The sequence below is a fragment of the Pongo abelii genome, chromosome 8, assembly GCF_028885655.2.
Source record: "Pongo abelii isolate AG06213 chromosome 8, NHGRI_mPonAbe1-v2.0_pri, whole genome shotgun sequence".
Taxonomy (NCBI): Eukaryota; Metazoa; Chordata; class Mammalia; order Primates; family Hominidae; genus Pongo; species Pongo abelii.
In genome coordinates, this window is record NC_071993.2 from 466,601 (window position 1) to 482,419 (window position 15,819).

Sequence of the window (15,819 nt, forward strand, 5' to 3'; positions counted from 1 at the left end):
CAGCAAAGTCTCAGGATACAAAATCAATGTGCAAAAATCACAAGCATTCTTATACACCAATGATAGACAAAGAGGGAGCCAAATCATGAGTGAACTCCCATTCACAATTGCTACAAAGAGAATAAAATACCTAGGAATACAACTTACAAGGGATGTGAAGGACCTCTTCAAAGAGAACTACAAACTGCTGCTCAAGGAAAGAAGAGAAGACACAAACAAACGGAAAATCATTCCATGCTCATGGATAGGAAGAATCAATATCATGAAAATGGCCATATTGCCCAAAGTAATTTATAGATTCAATGCTATCCCCATCGAGCTACCATTGACTTTCTTCACAGAATTGGAAAAAACTATTTTAAATTTCATATGGAACCAAAAAAAGAGCCCGCATAGCCAAGACAATCCTAAGCAAAAAGAACAAAGCTGGAGGCATCACACTACCTGACTTCAAACTATACTACAAGGTTACAGTAATGAAAACAGCATGCTACTGGTACCAAAACAGAGATATAGACAAATGGAACAGAACAGAGGCCTCAGAAAACAACATCACACATCTACAACCATCTGATATTTGACAAACCTGAAAAAAAAAAAAGCAATAAGGAAAGTATTCCCTATTTAATAAATGGTGTTGGGGAAATGGGCTAGCCATATGCAGAAAACTGAAACTGGACCCCTTCCATACACCTTATACAAAAATTAACTCAAGTTGGATAAAAGACTTAAACATAAGACCTAAAACCATAAAAACTCTAGAAGAAAACATAGGCAATACCATTCAGGACATAGACATGGCCAAATACTTCAATACTAAAACACCAAAAGCAATGGCAACAAAAGCCAAAATTGACTTAATGGGATCTAATTAAACTAAAGCACTTCTGCACAGCAAAAGAAACTATCATCAGAGTGAAGAGGCAACCTACAGAATGGGAGAAAATTTTTGCAATCCATCCATCTGACGAAGGGCTAATATCCAGAATCTTCAAAGAACTTAAATTTACAAGAAAAAAACAACCCCATCAAGAAGTGGACAAAAGATATGAACAGACGTTTCTCAAAAGAAGACATTTATGCAGCCAACAAACATATGAAAAAAAAAGTTCATCATCACTGGTCATTAGAGAAATGCAAATCAAAACCACAATGAGATACCATCTCACGCCAGTTACAATGGTGATCAGTAAAAAGTCAGGAAACAACAGGTGCTGGAGAGGATGTGGAGAAACACCATTGGGGGGAGTGTAAATTAGTTCAACCATTGTGGTAGACAGTGTGGTGATTCCTCAAGGATCTAGAACCAGAAATACCATTTGACCCAGCAATCCCATTACTGGGTATATACCCAAAGGATTATAAATCATGCTACTATAAAGACACATGCAAACGTATGTTTATTGCTGCACTGTTCACAATAGCAAAAACTTGGATCCAACCCAAATGCCCACCATCAATGATAGACTGGATAAAGAAAATGTGGCACATATACACTATGGAATACTATGCAGCCATAAAAAGGGTAAATTCATGTCCTTTGCAGGGACATGGATGAAGCTGGAAGCCATCATTCTCAGCCAACACACACAAGAACAGAAAACCAAACACCACATGTTCTCACTCATAAATGGGAGTTGAACAATGAGAACACATGGACACAGGGAGAGGAACATCACACACTGGGGCCTGTTGGGGTCTGGGGGACTACAGGAGGGATAGCATTAAGAGAAATACCTCATGTAGGTGACGGGTTGATGGGTGCAGCAAACCACCATGGCACATGTATACCTATGCAACAAACCTGCACGTTCTGCACATGTACCCCAGAACTTAAAGTATAATAAAAAATACATATATAAATAAAAAAATTCGGTCACTGAAGCAACCGCAGTAGCTCTACTGCAAGATGAGTGGTCACAGAGCTCGAGCTGCCAAGTCTCCCCTAGGAGCCACAGCCCTTTCCTCGTGAATGATTCCAGTCTTCCCGGTTGGCTCAGGAGAAAGAAAAAAGCAGACAGAAAATTGTGAAATGTGTCTATTGGTAATAGACTAACATAAGCTCCTCTTATCTCACACCTTATTGTTAAAACCACGTGAGCATATACTCTAAGAGAAAGTAAATCATAGTATATCTAAACTTAGAGAACTCACAACTGGATTCCTGTAACAGCAGGAAATAGCAGAGAATAAGGAACCCCAGTAATGACCCCTATGCCCCTCCTGCTTTCCTGAAGGGTGGCTGCTGCCAGGACACATAAAGGCGAGTGCTCTGTGTTGGCTACAGAAAGTGTGAACCCCACCTGAGACTTCACAGGCAATGCAAAGGTCATGTAGTGCACTCCATATGCCAGTCAGTCATTATTGATTAAAACAAAGATGAGACCAGGAGCAGTGGCTCACGCCTGTAATCCCAGCATGTTGGGACGCCAAGTTAGGTGGATCACCTGAGGTCGGGACTTCTAGACCAGCCTGACCAACATGAAGAAACCCTGTCTCTATTAAAAATACAAAATCAGCCAGGCATGGTGGCACATGCCTGTAATCCCAGCTACTTGGGAAGCTGAGGCAGGAGAATCATTTGATCCCACGAGGCAGAGATTGTAGTGAGCCGAGATCACACCATCGCATTCCAGCCTGGGCAACAAGAGCAAAACTCCATCTCAAAAACAAACAAAAAACAAAGATGAGTACCCAGCTTTTAAAAACTACAACAACATCCATGGAATAACAGTGCTTTCCATTATATCTCACATAAATGACAGTTCAAGGACTATCTTCCCAATTGTTCATAGTATCCTCTACACAGTAAGTGAACAGCTAAAGCAAATTCTCCCATCTGTAACCTATACACAGTAAGCTTGATTCTCTAAAGAGAAGTAGCTGTGGAATTGGAGACCATCATCTGTGCAGGTGCATGAGCTGGACATCTCAGAGTCACCCTGGGTGCAGAATCCAAGACCATCCTCTGTGCAGGTGCATGAGCTGGACGTCTCGGAGTCACCCTGGGTGCAGAATCAGAGACCATTATCTGTGCAGGTGCATGAGTTGGACATCTCGGAGCCACCCTGGGTGCAGAATCAGAGACCATCATCTGTGCAGGTGCATGAGCTGGACGTCTCAGAGTCACCCTGGGTGCAGAATCGGAGACCATCCTCTGTGCAGGTGCATGAGCTGGACGTCTCAGAGTCACCCTGGGTGCAGAATCGGAGACCATCATCTGTGCAGGTGCATGAGTTGGACATGTCAGAGTCACCCTAGGTGCAGAATCCGAGACCATTATCTTTGCAGGTGCATGAGCTGGACATCTCGGAGTCACCCTGGGTGCAGAATCCGAGACCATCCTCTGTGCAGGTGCGTGAGTTGGACATGTCGGAGTCACCCTGGGTGCAGAATCCGAGACCATTATCTGTGCAGGTGCATGAGCTGGACATCTCGGAGTCACCCTGGGTGCAGAATCCGAGACCATCCTCTGTGCAGGTGCGTGAGTTGGACATGTCGGAGTCACCCTGGGTGCAGAATCCGAGACCATCCTCTGTGCAGGTGCATGAGCTGGACGTCTCTGAGTCACCCTGGGTGCAGAATTGGAGACCATCGTCTGTGCAGGTGCATGAGTTGGACGTCTCCGAGTCACCCTGGGTGCAGAATTGGAGACCATCGTCTGTGCAGGTGCATGAACTGGACATCTTGGAGTCACTCTGGGTGCAGAATTGGAGACCATCCTCTGTGCAGGTGCATGAGCTGGACGTCTTGGAGTCACTCTGGGTGCAGAATCCGAGACCATCCTCTGTGCAGGTGCATAACTAGGACATCAAGGTCACCCTGATTTCCTCTCATGTTCCTCCATACTAACCCAGCCTTCAGGTCCTATTGCTATTATCTTTTGAGCATTTCTCAAATCTCACTGGTACTGATTTTCTTTTGAGACACAGTCTCACTCTGTCGCCCAGGCTGGAGTGCAGTGGTATGATCTCAGGTCACGGCAACCTTCACCTCCTGGGTTCAAGAGATTCTCCTACCTCAGCCTCTGGAGTAGCTGGGATTACAGGCATGCGCCACCATGCCCGGCTAATTTTTGTATTTTTCGTAGAGATGGGGTTTTGCCATGTTGGCCACACTGGTCTCGAACTCCTGATCTCAAGTGATCTGCCCGCCTCGGCCTCCCAAAGTGCTGGGACTACAGACATGAGCCACAGCACCCAGCCCTGACAGATATCTCTTAAGTACACATCAGTTTCAGGCATTCAGGTTGTTTGGACTCCCCCACTTTCAGCCCATGCTCCATGCTGCTGCTAAAGTGATCTTCAAACCCTGACTGGCCCCCACTGTCCCTTCACCTAAAATCTTCTAGTGGTTCCCATCATCTTCAGGATGAAGTCCGAATTCCCGAGCATGATGCACAAGATGCTATAACCCAGCCCCTCCTACCTAACTTCTTGCCCTTCCCCAAATGTGTCACACTCCCTCATCTTCCTTCAAAATACAGAAGCCAGGCAGTATTTCAGGTGAACAAAACAGAGATCCTGGCCTGTGTGGACCTCGTATTCTTATGGAAGAAAGTGAGAGGTAGGGAGGTGGATGGTGGAAGAATGGCTGAGTAGTTGGGTAAATGGATGAGATGTTAGATAGATGGACGGATGGTGGATGTAAATGGATGCTTGATAGGTAAGCAGATGATTGGCGAATGTGTAGACAGATGCAGAGAGGTTGATAAATGGATGGATGATTGACAGGTAGGCAAATAACGAATACACAGACATGCAGACAGATGGACAGAGTGTCATGTGGTTATAAAGGCAATGGAGACATGAGTCAGGATGGGGAACGGGAGAGATTGTGTATGAAGAGGCGCCATATTTCACAATTTTACAAAAAACAGGAGAAATGAATTGTGCTTCTCACGTTGGGTCTAGCCTCCCCTCCAGAGCAGAGCCTGTGGGCTCTGAGCTGAAGTGTCGGTCTCCTCCACTCATCCTCCCACGCTCAGCCACCCCCTCTGCCGTGTGCCTCTCTCTCCCATGCCTTCCTGCCTTTGAAGAGGTGAGGTAAGGTGCACGATTGAAAGAAAACGCACCCCAAGCCAAGAGATCACCATCTCCTGCTACACCCACCTCTCAGGCTTTTATCGAGAGAGAAGAGCATGAGACAACCATAACCCACCATGCTTATCTCATGGAGTACCTGGGATTGTGAAGATGGCACGATCCAAAGGTAAACACAAGGTTTATCAACCCCCCTGCAGCGTCGTGGAGAGAGAGAACGTAGGAAACACGCAGAGGTGACTGACGCGGATCTCCTCTCCTGTGTGGCAAGATGGCCGGCCAAAGATGGGCTTGCGTCCTCCTGCGAGGAGCAACCCCGTGTGATCGTCAGCCATTGGACAGCCTCCCTGAACTTCAGTTTCCTCATCTATAAAATGGAAGACACACCCCCACTGGCTTCTGTGAGAACTGAAGCTATGTGAACTCAGCCTGCGTGCACGTCTGGGTGTGTTGTGTGTTCACAGACAGGGCGTCCGCATAGCAGCACTGACACACAGTGAGGGAAGCGTTGGTCACTGGCTGACAGCACCCAGGTGCCTCCACACTCCTGAACTCGACAGGGGCCTCCGAGACACCCACGTGAGTAAGAGAAGGTCTCAAATATGTGTCGGGGCTTAAGACAGCTGTGAAACAACAGAGGTTGGATTTGGGAACAAATTCTCCTTCATTCAATCCCCACACATGTTCCTGGGTCACGGCCTCCTTGGAGAAGGCAGCAGGGGCGCCCCGGAGGTGGCACCAGCTTTTCATTCAGGCTCTCAGGTGTGTCTTTCTCTTTTGCATGGGTGACACTCCCTGAGGCTATAAAATCTCCTCTCCAGAAAGAGGAGCAGAGCCAGGACAGGCAGACGGCAACTGAGGATGCAGAAGCGGCTAATCACACGAGCCTCTGTGGACAGAGAGATTTGTTACAGCGCGACTGAGACTCACAGGCTTTCCTCGACCACCGGGTGAGTTCCATCATCCCTTAGCCTCAGTTTTTTCTTCTGACACAGGAGACAACAGTCACAACTTCACCTGCTTATCATGAAAGCTCCATGTGAGAACAACATGAGGACGCCAGTGAAGGGCATTTGAAAAACAAAGGGATTCACGAATCGGGTCCATCACCAGCGATCGCCCCTGCCCTCACTGGTGCCCTGGGAACTACAAAAGAATTCACAGGTAATTTTCTTTTAAAGAAGCAACTTTAACCTACACATTGGAAAAACTCAGAATAATTCAAACATTAATCACAGCCTGAGTTTTTGTTGTTGTTGTTTTTGAGATGGAGTTTTGCTCTGTCGCCCAGGCTGGAGTGCAGTGGCGTCATCTTGGCTCACTGCAACCTCCGCCTCCCAGGTTCAAGCATTTCTCCTGCCTCAGCCTGATGAGTAGCTGGGACTATAGATGCTCACCACCATGCCCGACAGCCTAAGTTTTCTGTTACTAAATTAATGAAATTTCAGCTGGCCAAGCCCAGGTGGCAGCGGCAACTCAGTCTCCAGACAGCCCTGTGCAGATGGCATCATGAAACACATGAAAAACAGGAAACACATAACAATGTATGGTCTTCGTTTCTGTTTAGAAAAGTAGACCTGGAAAACAAATCACTGAGGGTAAGAAAAAGAAAAAACTATACTAGCAACCACGATTAAAAAGTTATTTAACAGTGACAGCTAAAAATAAGAAAAATTTGGCAAGAGATTATAATCTTTTTAATCAGTATGAAATTCTGAATAGTAGACAACATGGGCTTGTAAATCACATGAAGAGCTATTTACCGGACACTGGGATTTCCCGAGAGGGTGTGTCTGCACAGAAAGCTGGAGGCCCCTTGCGTGCTGCAGGTCCACCGCTCTTCTGCCTTGCCCAGTGGCTGGGCACAGGCATCCTCCCGGCACAGGCGGCAGATGGACGTATTGTCACACCCCGCCCCGTGCTTACCTGACCGATAGCGCTCATCTCGTGACCCTGAAGACCGTCGGCGGTGATAGCGAGAGGCGGAGGAAGGAGTGACGGGAGCCCGGCGTTCTTGCGGCAAAGCTTGGTCCACCCCTGGATTTCAGGGAAAACAGCAGAGTGAGGTGTGGCTGTGCTCAGCGGAGTCAGCAGACTCTAGCAAATCACTCCCTCCATCCCCACAGCAAAGCCAGAGCTACCCACGGGACCGGGCATGGCGGCGCCTCAGAGCCCACAGGCAGGAGGGCCAGGACTGAGGGGGAAGCTCTCCCACAGCCAGGGAGACCCCTCCCTGACTGTGAGGTCAGGGTCCACTGACAGGCAGGGAGAGACACAAACTCAGCCACAGGTGGTAACTGAATTCCTGGGAGTTAGAATTAGAGCAACAGGGCCCAAGACATAGACTCAAGTTATGACCTTTTCATGTAATAAATATACAGAGTGGGCTGTATAAGTTAAGAAAATTTAAAAGTATATTTATTATTAATTTTTAAAATAAATCTTATAGGATAACTTAACAATATAATTCAGGTAACCAGGACACACCATGAATATCCAGCTTTGCTCATTCCAGATTACTCTCTGGAAACTTACTCCATTTGATGCCAAGTGTTTTAATAGATTATATTCGACTACGAATCATAATTATTTGATGAATTACAAAAAACATTAATGTGGTCAGATACACACGGTTTAATGATGTTGGTCAAAACATTGATGTGAATCCACCTGTCACACATTGATTATACTCAGGTAATAACAGGGTGGCAAGGAACACAACTAGACAAAACTAAGCCCCCAAAGGAAGGACATCATCGTCACAGTTCCACGAAGAACTGCTCTGATACTACGGGAAAAATATCTCCCCACAGTTCCATGAACGGCTCTGATACCACATGAAGGACGTCATCCTACGTCATCCTCACAGCCATGAAGAACTGCTCTGAGACTGAGCACCAATCACTAATAAATGCTTCTTCAGAAATTGATCAGTAATATTTGATTGAAAGTAAACCAGAAATAAAAGTTTTAAGAAAAGAAATATGTAGTCCCTGGTTTTCCATGATGGGCTCTTATGAGAGTTGTAGAGTCTGTGGACCTCATATTCCTCTTACTCTGGTGGTTTCTGAATGTCAGCTTTTGATGGTGTGTGTGTGGGTCCCACGTATCAGGCTGGCGAGTTCAGAACTAAGTTAAGCATGGCTCCTACACCATCATTTTGCTAAGTTTCATGTGCTCTTCTTTCAGGGCATCCAAATCACCATCAGTTCCTGAGGACTAAACTATCTGCTGCTCCAACCTCTTCCAGTCATCGTCTACAACTGATCTTTTAAAAATGATCTTCAATTACCTTTTTATCAAACAGATGCATTTTAGGAAATCAAAGAGTATTATCAAGTCTCACATGAAAAACAGTAGCTACCTGGCATTTACATTCATAAACGTGGACTTATCACATGACTTCCCGAATTGTCCTTTTTAGACACCACCCCGTACGCCACTGTGGCCATCACATCAGGGTCTGCAGTGTGCTACAAATACCGTTCTATCTTACGCTTTTCAATGATTCTGGAGTTAATATTTTTTATTATCCACTATCTTGGCTTTCAATGTACCTATTGCCAACCCGTTCACAATTCTCCAGCAGAACTGAAAAACTCTTTCCCATACTTTCTTGCCCACGATCAAACACTGACAACCTGGTGAGAATCTGTTCAATTTTCCTGGAAGTCCTCTTGGAGCCCCTGCCCCAGTCCCGAACGTGCTACTGTCACAGGGCCACGCATTTCTTCCCGCTGGCCGTGGCTGCTCACAGTGTTGGTCACTTGTTCTCACGCCCTTCGATGCCCCCTCGTCTCTCCACACTCCTGTCCTAAAGGAGCACCTCGAGTGCTTCAGAAAGGAAGAACCAGAAAGAACACTTGGGGGCCCCACGCGTCCAAAAGTGCTTTTCTTTCTATCCCAGTGAGACTGAGTCTTTCGCCTAGATATGGACTTCTAGGTGAAAATTACTTTTATTCATTGCCTTTCGTTTCCATTATTGGTGAGAAATTAAACTTCACTCTAATACTATAATCCTTATGTAATACCCATTCCTTTTTTTTCTCCTTCAATAATATTTTATTCATTCCCACTGGAGGAGCTGCAAGCCAGGTTGTAATATCCATTCCTTTCTTTTCTCCCTCAACAATCTTTTTGCTGCAAATCAGGTTTTTCTTCTCATAGGGGCACACCACCAAATCTCTCCTCTAGGAAGGCTTCACTGGGGCTGTTTCGTTTGCCCGAAGAGCCCTCTCCTGTTTCCAACACAGGCAAGTTCATCCCTCTGATCTGGAGCCTCTGTTTTCAGTACCATCCCCAAACCTGGAGCCTCCCGGTTTAATTTCTCCAGATAACACACATGGCTGGGAGCGGGGGAGGGGGGGGGAGGAGCAGCCACCTGCTTCCTGGACGCCGTTCTCTGGGCTCCATGTGTACAGCACCCATGGCTGTCTCCCGTGTCTGCATCTTGGCTTTCTCCATTTTGCTAAATGATGAACCAGAAATTCCTCTATTTGCCTTCTCTTGTGCTGTGGAGTTACACAGTCACTGACAGCACAGTTGGGAGAAACAGATAAATACACACTTCCAAGTTGCCAAGCGTAACCAGTGGCCTGACGTTTTTAATGTTTCACCTTCAATCTCAGTACCGCACCTATCTAGTCCACTCAAACACACTTCCTGGGATTACCTCCACCCCTAACCTCCTCTTGGTGCCCATGGACGATGGCATACGGAGTTCTAGGCTGCTGCTCGGCTTCTCACAGACCTTACGTGTCTGATCTCAGAAAGCTACTTTTGCATACCATCCTTGTGAATATCTCCTCTCATAGGTGGAAATGCAAAGTTTGCAACAAAAGTTTGAAAACAAATGAATAAAATAGAAGACTAGCTTCTACAGGTTGCAATAAGATGGCAAAAGAAACGAATATGAATGTGCATGTTTCCTTCATTCATTTTCCTCTGACGTCATTCCAAACGAGGCTGGAGGTGGCTTAACGGTGTGTTCTGGGAAGAAAAAAGCCACAATTGAATAGGCGTCGCTCAACTGGATTCCAGCCTGTGACCGTACAGGATCCAGGGGCAGCAGAGGGGCATCCCCACTGTCCCCATCACAGGGAAACCAAGCACGGCTGCTGGAACAGATACCTCTGGGTAGCACGAACATGAACAATCACTAAGACACATGACTACAGCATACTGCTCTGTGCTGCTGCGGGCTCACGTTCATAGTCACGTTCAGCTTGGGGAACTGTGGTTGAAAACCAGCTCTCAGGAGCATCACAGAAAGACCGGAAGCCTCATGACAGAAGGCGTGGTCAGAGGAGAGACGCCGGCATGGTCCCTGGGAAGGAGGCGTCCCCAGGGAGATGGAGTGGCCGCCTTCAAACACTCAAGAGTCTAGAAAACAAAAAGCAAGGCCTCCTCAGGCAAGAACATGGCCGAGATGGAGATGAGGTTCTCCTCCCAGGAGCACCTGCTCAGCTTTCACACATTGGCCACATGAGGCACCAGCTCAGATCTGGTCCTCCGGGGACGGGAGATCCCATGCCTGCGGTCAGGGCCCGAATCCATCTGGCTCCTATCACTCTGTGGGATCCTGGGCAAGTTCATGAACTTTCCTAGGCTCAGCCTCCTGCCTCTGGACAGAAGCAGCAGTAGCTAACACTGCAGCCCTAGCCTAAACACTTGATACATCACTCATTCCTCAGCACAAAAAGCACCAGGCTAGGACGGTTACTTCTGCTGTTTTCTTGCCAAGGAAACACAGGTGCAGAAGTGATCCATGAGTGGGAGCAGCCCGGTGTCACCCTTGTGCAGTGTCTGAACATTCGCCCGTGACTGCTTTTTCATTTGCAACGAGGGCCCCTCCACACCCTCTCCTGAGGGCAGAGGCTGTCGTTCTCCTGGTACCTGCAGTGGTGCCCAGAGACTCCATCTCTGTTACAAGAACAAAATATGGCTTGTCTTGAATACAGGAAGAAGCATTTTTGGAATCCCATTATGAAAGTTAGTATTTAAAGAAGAGCATTCTTTTAAGAAAATATGGAAACTGCTAAAATTTCAGGTCCAGGAATCAATCTTGAAGCAAGAAAAAGCTATCAAGGTCGCCTGAAAGGGACATCTATTGGGATCCGAGAGAAGCAGACAAGAGGCAAGCTTGCTCCTGGCGGAGCTGGCCCCAGGATGGGCTCGGGAAATATTTCTGAACCCTCAGGGCTCCCACAGACGCTGGAATACTTCCACTGAAATCCAAAATGTCAGTGAGATTTTTATTTTCCTCTAGAATTACAGCAAGACCACAAATAAAACTTGAGCAGAGACAACAGAAGATGCAAGGTGCATGGGAAGAGAAGAAGGCAGCGAGGCCAGCAGAGAAGGAAAAGGTCAAGGAAGCAGGCTTGGCAAAATCAGCAAAAGATGGAGAGATGAAAGCAAGGATGGACAGATAAAAGAACAGACAGAAGAATGGAGAAATGGAGAAATGGAAAAATGAAGGAGCGGATGGATGGACGGGAGGTGGAGAAGAGAGAAAAAGAAGAGAAGGGGGGAGAGAAGGGGGGAGAGAAGGGGGGAGAGAAGGGGGGAGAGAAGGGGGAAGGGGAGGGAGGGGGAGAGAAGGGGGAAGGGGAGGGAGGGGGAGAGAAGGGGAAAGGGGAGGGAGGGGGAGAGAAGGGGAAAGGGGAGGGAGGGGGAGAGAAGGGGAAAGGGGAGGGAGGGGGAGAGAAGGGGAAAGGGGAGGGAGGGGGAGAGAAGGGGAAAGGGGAGGGAGGGGGAGAGAAGGGGAAAGGGGAGGGAGGGGGAGGGAGGGGGAAGAGGGGAAAGGGGAGGGAGGGGGAAGAGGGGAAAGGGGAGGGAGGGGGAGGGAGGGGGAAGAGGGGAAAGGGGAGGGAGGGGGAGGGAGGGGGAAGAGGGGAAAGGGGAGGGAGGGGGAGGGAGGGGGAAGAGGGGGAGGGGGAGGGAGGGGGAAGAGGGGAAAGGGGAGGGAGGGGGAGGGAGGGGGAAGAGGGGAAAGGGGAGGGAGGGGGAGGGAGGGGGAAGAGGGGAAAGGGGAGGGAGGGGGAGGGAGGGGGAGGGAGGGGGAAGAGGGGAAAGGGGAGGGAGGGGGAGGGAGGGGGAAGAGGGGAAAGGGGAGGGAGGGGGAGGGAGGGGGAAGAGGGGAAAGGGGAGGGAGGGGGAGGGAGGGGGAAGGGGAGGGAGGGGGAGGGAGGGGGAAGGGGAGGGAGGGGGAGGGGGAAGAGGGGGAAGGGGAGGGAGGGGGAGGGAGGGGGAAGAGGGGAAAGGGGAGGGAGGGGGAGGGAGGGGGAGGGAGGGGGAGGGAGGGGGAAGAGGGGAAAGGGGAGGGAGGGGGAGGGAGGGGGAAGAGGGGAAAGGGGAGGGAGGGGGAGGGAGGGGGAAGAGGGGAAAGGGGAGGGAGGGGGAGGGAGGGGGAAGAGGGGAAAGGGGAGGGGAAAGGGGAGGGGAAAGGGGAGGGAGGGGGAAGAGGGGAAAGGGGAGGGAGGGGGAAGAGGGGAAAGGGGAGGGAGGGGGAAGAGGGGGGGAAGAGAAGGGAGGGGGAAGACGGAGAGGGGAGGGGAGGAGGGGAGGGGAGGGGAGGAGGGGAGGGGAGGGGAGGAGGGGGGAGGAGGGAGGGGGAGGAGGGGGGAGGAGGGAGGAGGGAGGGAGGAGAGAGGGAGGGGAGGGGGGAGGAGAGAGGGAGGGGAGAGGGAGGGGAGGGGGGAGGAGAGAGGGGAGGGGGGAGGGGAGGGGGGAGGGGGGAGGGGAGGGGGGAGGGGAGGGGGGAGGGGAGGGGGGAGGGAGGGGAGGAGGGGGAGGGAGGGGAGGGGGGAGGGGAGGAGGGAGGAGGAAGGGGAGGAGGGAGGGATGGGGAGGGAAGAGGAAGGGAGTGCAGATAGCAACGTGTCTATGGTTCACCTTAGCTCCCAGGGGAGAGAGGGGGGAGAGAGGGGGGAGAGAGGGGGGAGAGAGGGGGGAGAGAGGGGGGAGAGAGGGGGGAGAGAGGGGGGAGAGAGGGGGGAGAGGGGGAGGGAGGGGGAGAGGGGGAGGGAGGGAGAGGGAGGGAGGGAGAGGGAGGGGGAGGGAGGGGGAGGGAGGGAGAGGGAGGGAGAGGGAGGGAGGGAGAGGGAGGGAGAGGGAGGGAGGGGGAGGGGGGGAGAGGGAGAGGGAGGGAGGGAGTGAGGGGGAGGGGGGGAGGGAGTGAGGGGGAGGGGGGGAGGGGGGGAGGGGGGAGGGAGTGAGGGGGGAGGGGGGAGGGGGGGAGGGAGGGAGTGAGGGGGGAGGGGGGGAGGGGGGGAGGGGGGAGGGGGGAGGTGGGGAGGGAGGGGGGAGGGGGGAGGTGGGGAGGGAGGGGGGAAGGGGGAGAGGGGGAGGGGGGAGGGGGGGAGGGAGGGGGGAAGGGGGAGAGGGGGAGGGGGGAGGGGGGGAGAGAGGGGGGAGAGGGGGAGGGGGGAGAGAAAGGGGGAGAGGGGGGGAGAGAAAGGGGGAGAGAGGGGGAGGGGGGAGGGAGAGAGGGGGAGGGAGGGGGAGGGAGGGAGGGAGGGAGGGAGGGAGAGAGGGGGAGGGAGGGAGGGAGAGAGGGAGGGAGGGAGGGAGGGAGGGAGAGAGGGGGAGAGAGGGGGAGGGAGGGAGGGAGAGAGGGAGGGAGGGAGGGAGAGAGGGGGAGGGAGAGAGGGAGGGAGGGGGAGGGAGAGAGGGAGAGAGGGGGAGGGAGGGAGGGAGAGAGGGGGAGGGAGAGAGGGAGAGAGGGGGAGGGAGGGAGGGAGAGGGAGAGGGAGAGGGAGAGGGAGAGGGGGAGGGAGAGAGGGAGGGAGGGAGGGAGGGAGAGGGGGAGGGAGAGAGGGAGGGAGGGAGAGAGGGAGAGAGGGAGAGAGGGAGGGAGGGAGAGAGGGAGAGAGGGAGGGAGGGAGAGAGGGAGAGAGGGAGAGAGAGGGAGGGAGGGAGGGAGAGAGGGAGAGGGAGGGAGAGAGGGAGAGGGAGGGAGGGAGGGAGAGAGGGGGAGGGAGGGAGAGAGGGGGAGGGAGGGAGGGAGGGAGGGGGAGAGAGGGGGAGGGAGGGAGAGAGGGGGAGAGAGGGGGAGGGAGGGAGAGAGGGGGAGAGAGGGGGAGGGAGGGAGAGAGGGGGAGGGAGGGAGAGAGGGGGAGAGAGGGGGAGGGAGGGAGAGAGGGGGAGGGAGGGAGAGAGGGGGAGAGAGGGGGAGGGAGGGGGAGGGAGGGAGAGAGGGGGAGAGAGGGGGAGGGAGGGAGAGAGGGGGAGGGAGGGAGAGAGGGGGAGAGAGGGGGAGGGAGGGAGAGAGGGGGAGAGAGGGGGAGGGAGGGAGAGAGGGGGAGAGAGGGGGAGAGAGGGGGAGGGAGGGAGAGAGGGGGAGAGAGGGGGAGGGAGGGAGAGAGGGGGAGAGAGGGGGAGAGAGGGGGAGAGAGGGAGAGAGGGGGAGGAGGGTCAAGAGGCTCTGCCGGCCTCCTTCCCGGGCACCCAGGGCAAGCGCTCCGTGCTCCAGGCTCCACAGAGGCTTCCACAGGAGTGTCCTGTAGGAGAAGCCTGCTCTAGGCCCTTCGTGAAACTACCGGGGATTTTTCTGTATTTCAGGTCTGTCCCAAAGCAGTTTCTAAATCCAGTCCCATTCTCTCCAAGCCTCAATTACACACTCTTGTTCACATCGTAGAACTTCTTTTTAAAATAAGTGCAATCTCAAGGACTTTGCCAGAAAGCAAACAGGACAACCGTTGTAAACACGGGTAAGAAATTTAATAATTTTCCTTGTATTCACTGGGGTGGGAACACCATACAATGGAAAGACTGAAATTCCATCCTAAGCACCTGAACACCTGCCCCAACCCCATGAATTCTCACGCTGCCTTTTTTTTTTTTTAATGGAGTCTTGCTCTGTTGCCAGGCTGGAGGGCAATGGCACAATCTCCACTCACTGCAACATCTGCCTCCCAGGTTCAAGTGATTCTTCTACCTCAGCCTCCTGAGGAGCTGGGATTACAGGCACCCATCACGATGCCTGGCTAATTTTTATATTTTTCAGTAGAGATGGGGTTTCACCACGTTAGCCAGCCTGATCTTGAACTCCTGACCTCGTGATTTGTCCGCCTCAGCCTCCCAAAGTGCTGGAATTACAGGCATGAGCCAATGCGCCCAGCCCCACACTGTCCTCCTTTCTATCCATCTTCATGAACCCAAATCTTTGCCGCAAATCAGTATATATTTGCTTAACAACCCTTTTCCTATTATAATGTTTTAACTTGATTAGGGACTCATGCATTGGAAATTGTCAGTGATCCAGGGTCGGGAGAGTCTGACGTCTGCGTCTCATCCGCCAGCCTGAGCCCCGGTCCACGCTCGCTGGATGAGTCTCACCCAGCAGCCTGAGCCCCGGTCCACGCTCACTGGATGAGTCTCATCCGCCAGCCTGAGCCCCAGTCCACGCTCACTGGTTGAGATGCCAATCTCACCATCAGGACCGGGGCTTCACGTTTCTGCACTTTGCTTACACCTCGGATTTTTCACAAAACCCACATGACCAGTTCCAAAGTGGGTGCTACCCTCCCCACTGGAGACACACCGCATGGCGTAGGCTCAGCTGCACTCCCTCCCTAGCGGCTGACGTCTGAGACGAGGAAGGCGATTCATTAAATGTTGCTAAAAAGACCAGGAAATAGATGTATGGGATCAAACTGACAGCGTGGGAACACAGCTGATCTGGAACACAGGTGATTCACCTTTCGCTGCAGCAACTCGGTCTAGAAAGATTCACACTATGTCACAGGCAATGCAGTCTGGACACCCTGGTTCC

General features: G+C 51.7%; 1 protein-coding gene across 12 annotated transcripts in view; it reads right to left on the reverse strand.

The window, feature by feature from the left end:
* Positions 1-15,819, reverse strand: part of DIP2C (disco interacting protein 2 homolog C) — a 407,784-nt gene that overhangs the window by 179,292 nt on the left and 212,673 nt on the right. For all 12 annotated transcript variants that reach the window (XR_010141456.1, XM_024253580.3, XM_063727460.1 and 9 more), the window contains one exon: positions 6,969-7,079. Coding sequence is in view for 9 of the 12 variants with exons in the window: in XM_024253580.3 (XP_024109348.1) it covers positions 6,969-7,079 (111 nt within the window). In the remaining 3 variants the exon portion in view is untranslated. The remainder of the gene's footprint in view (positions 1-6,968; positions 7,080-15,819) is intronic.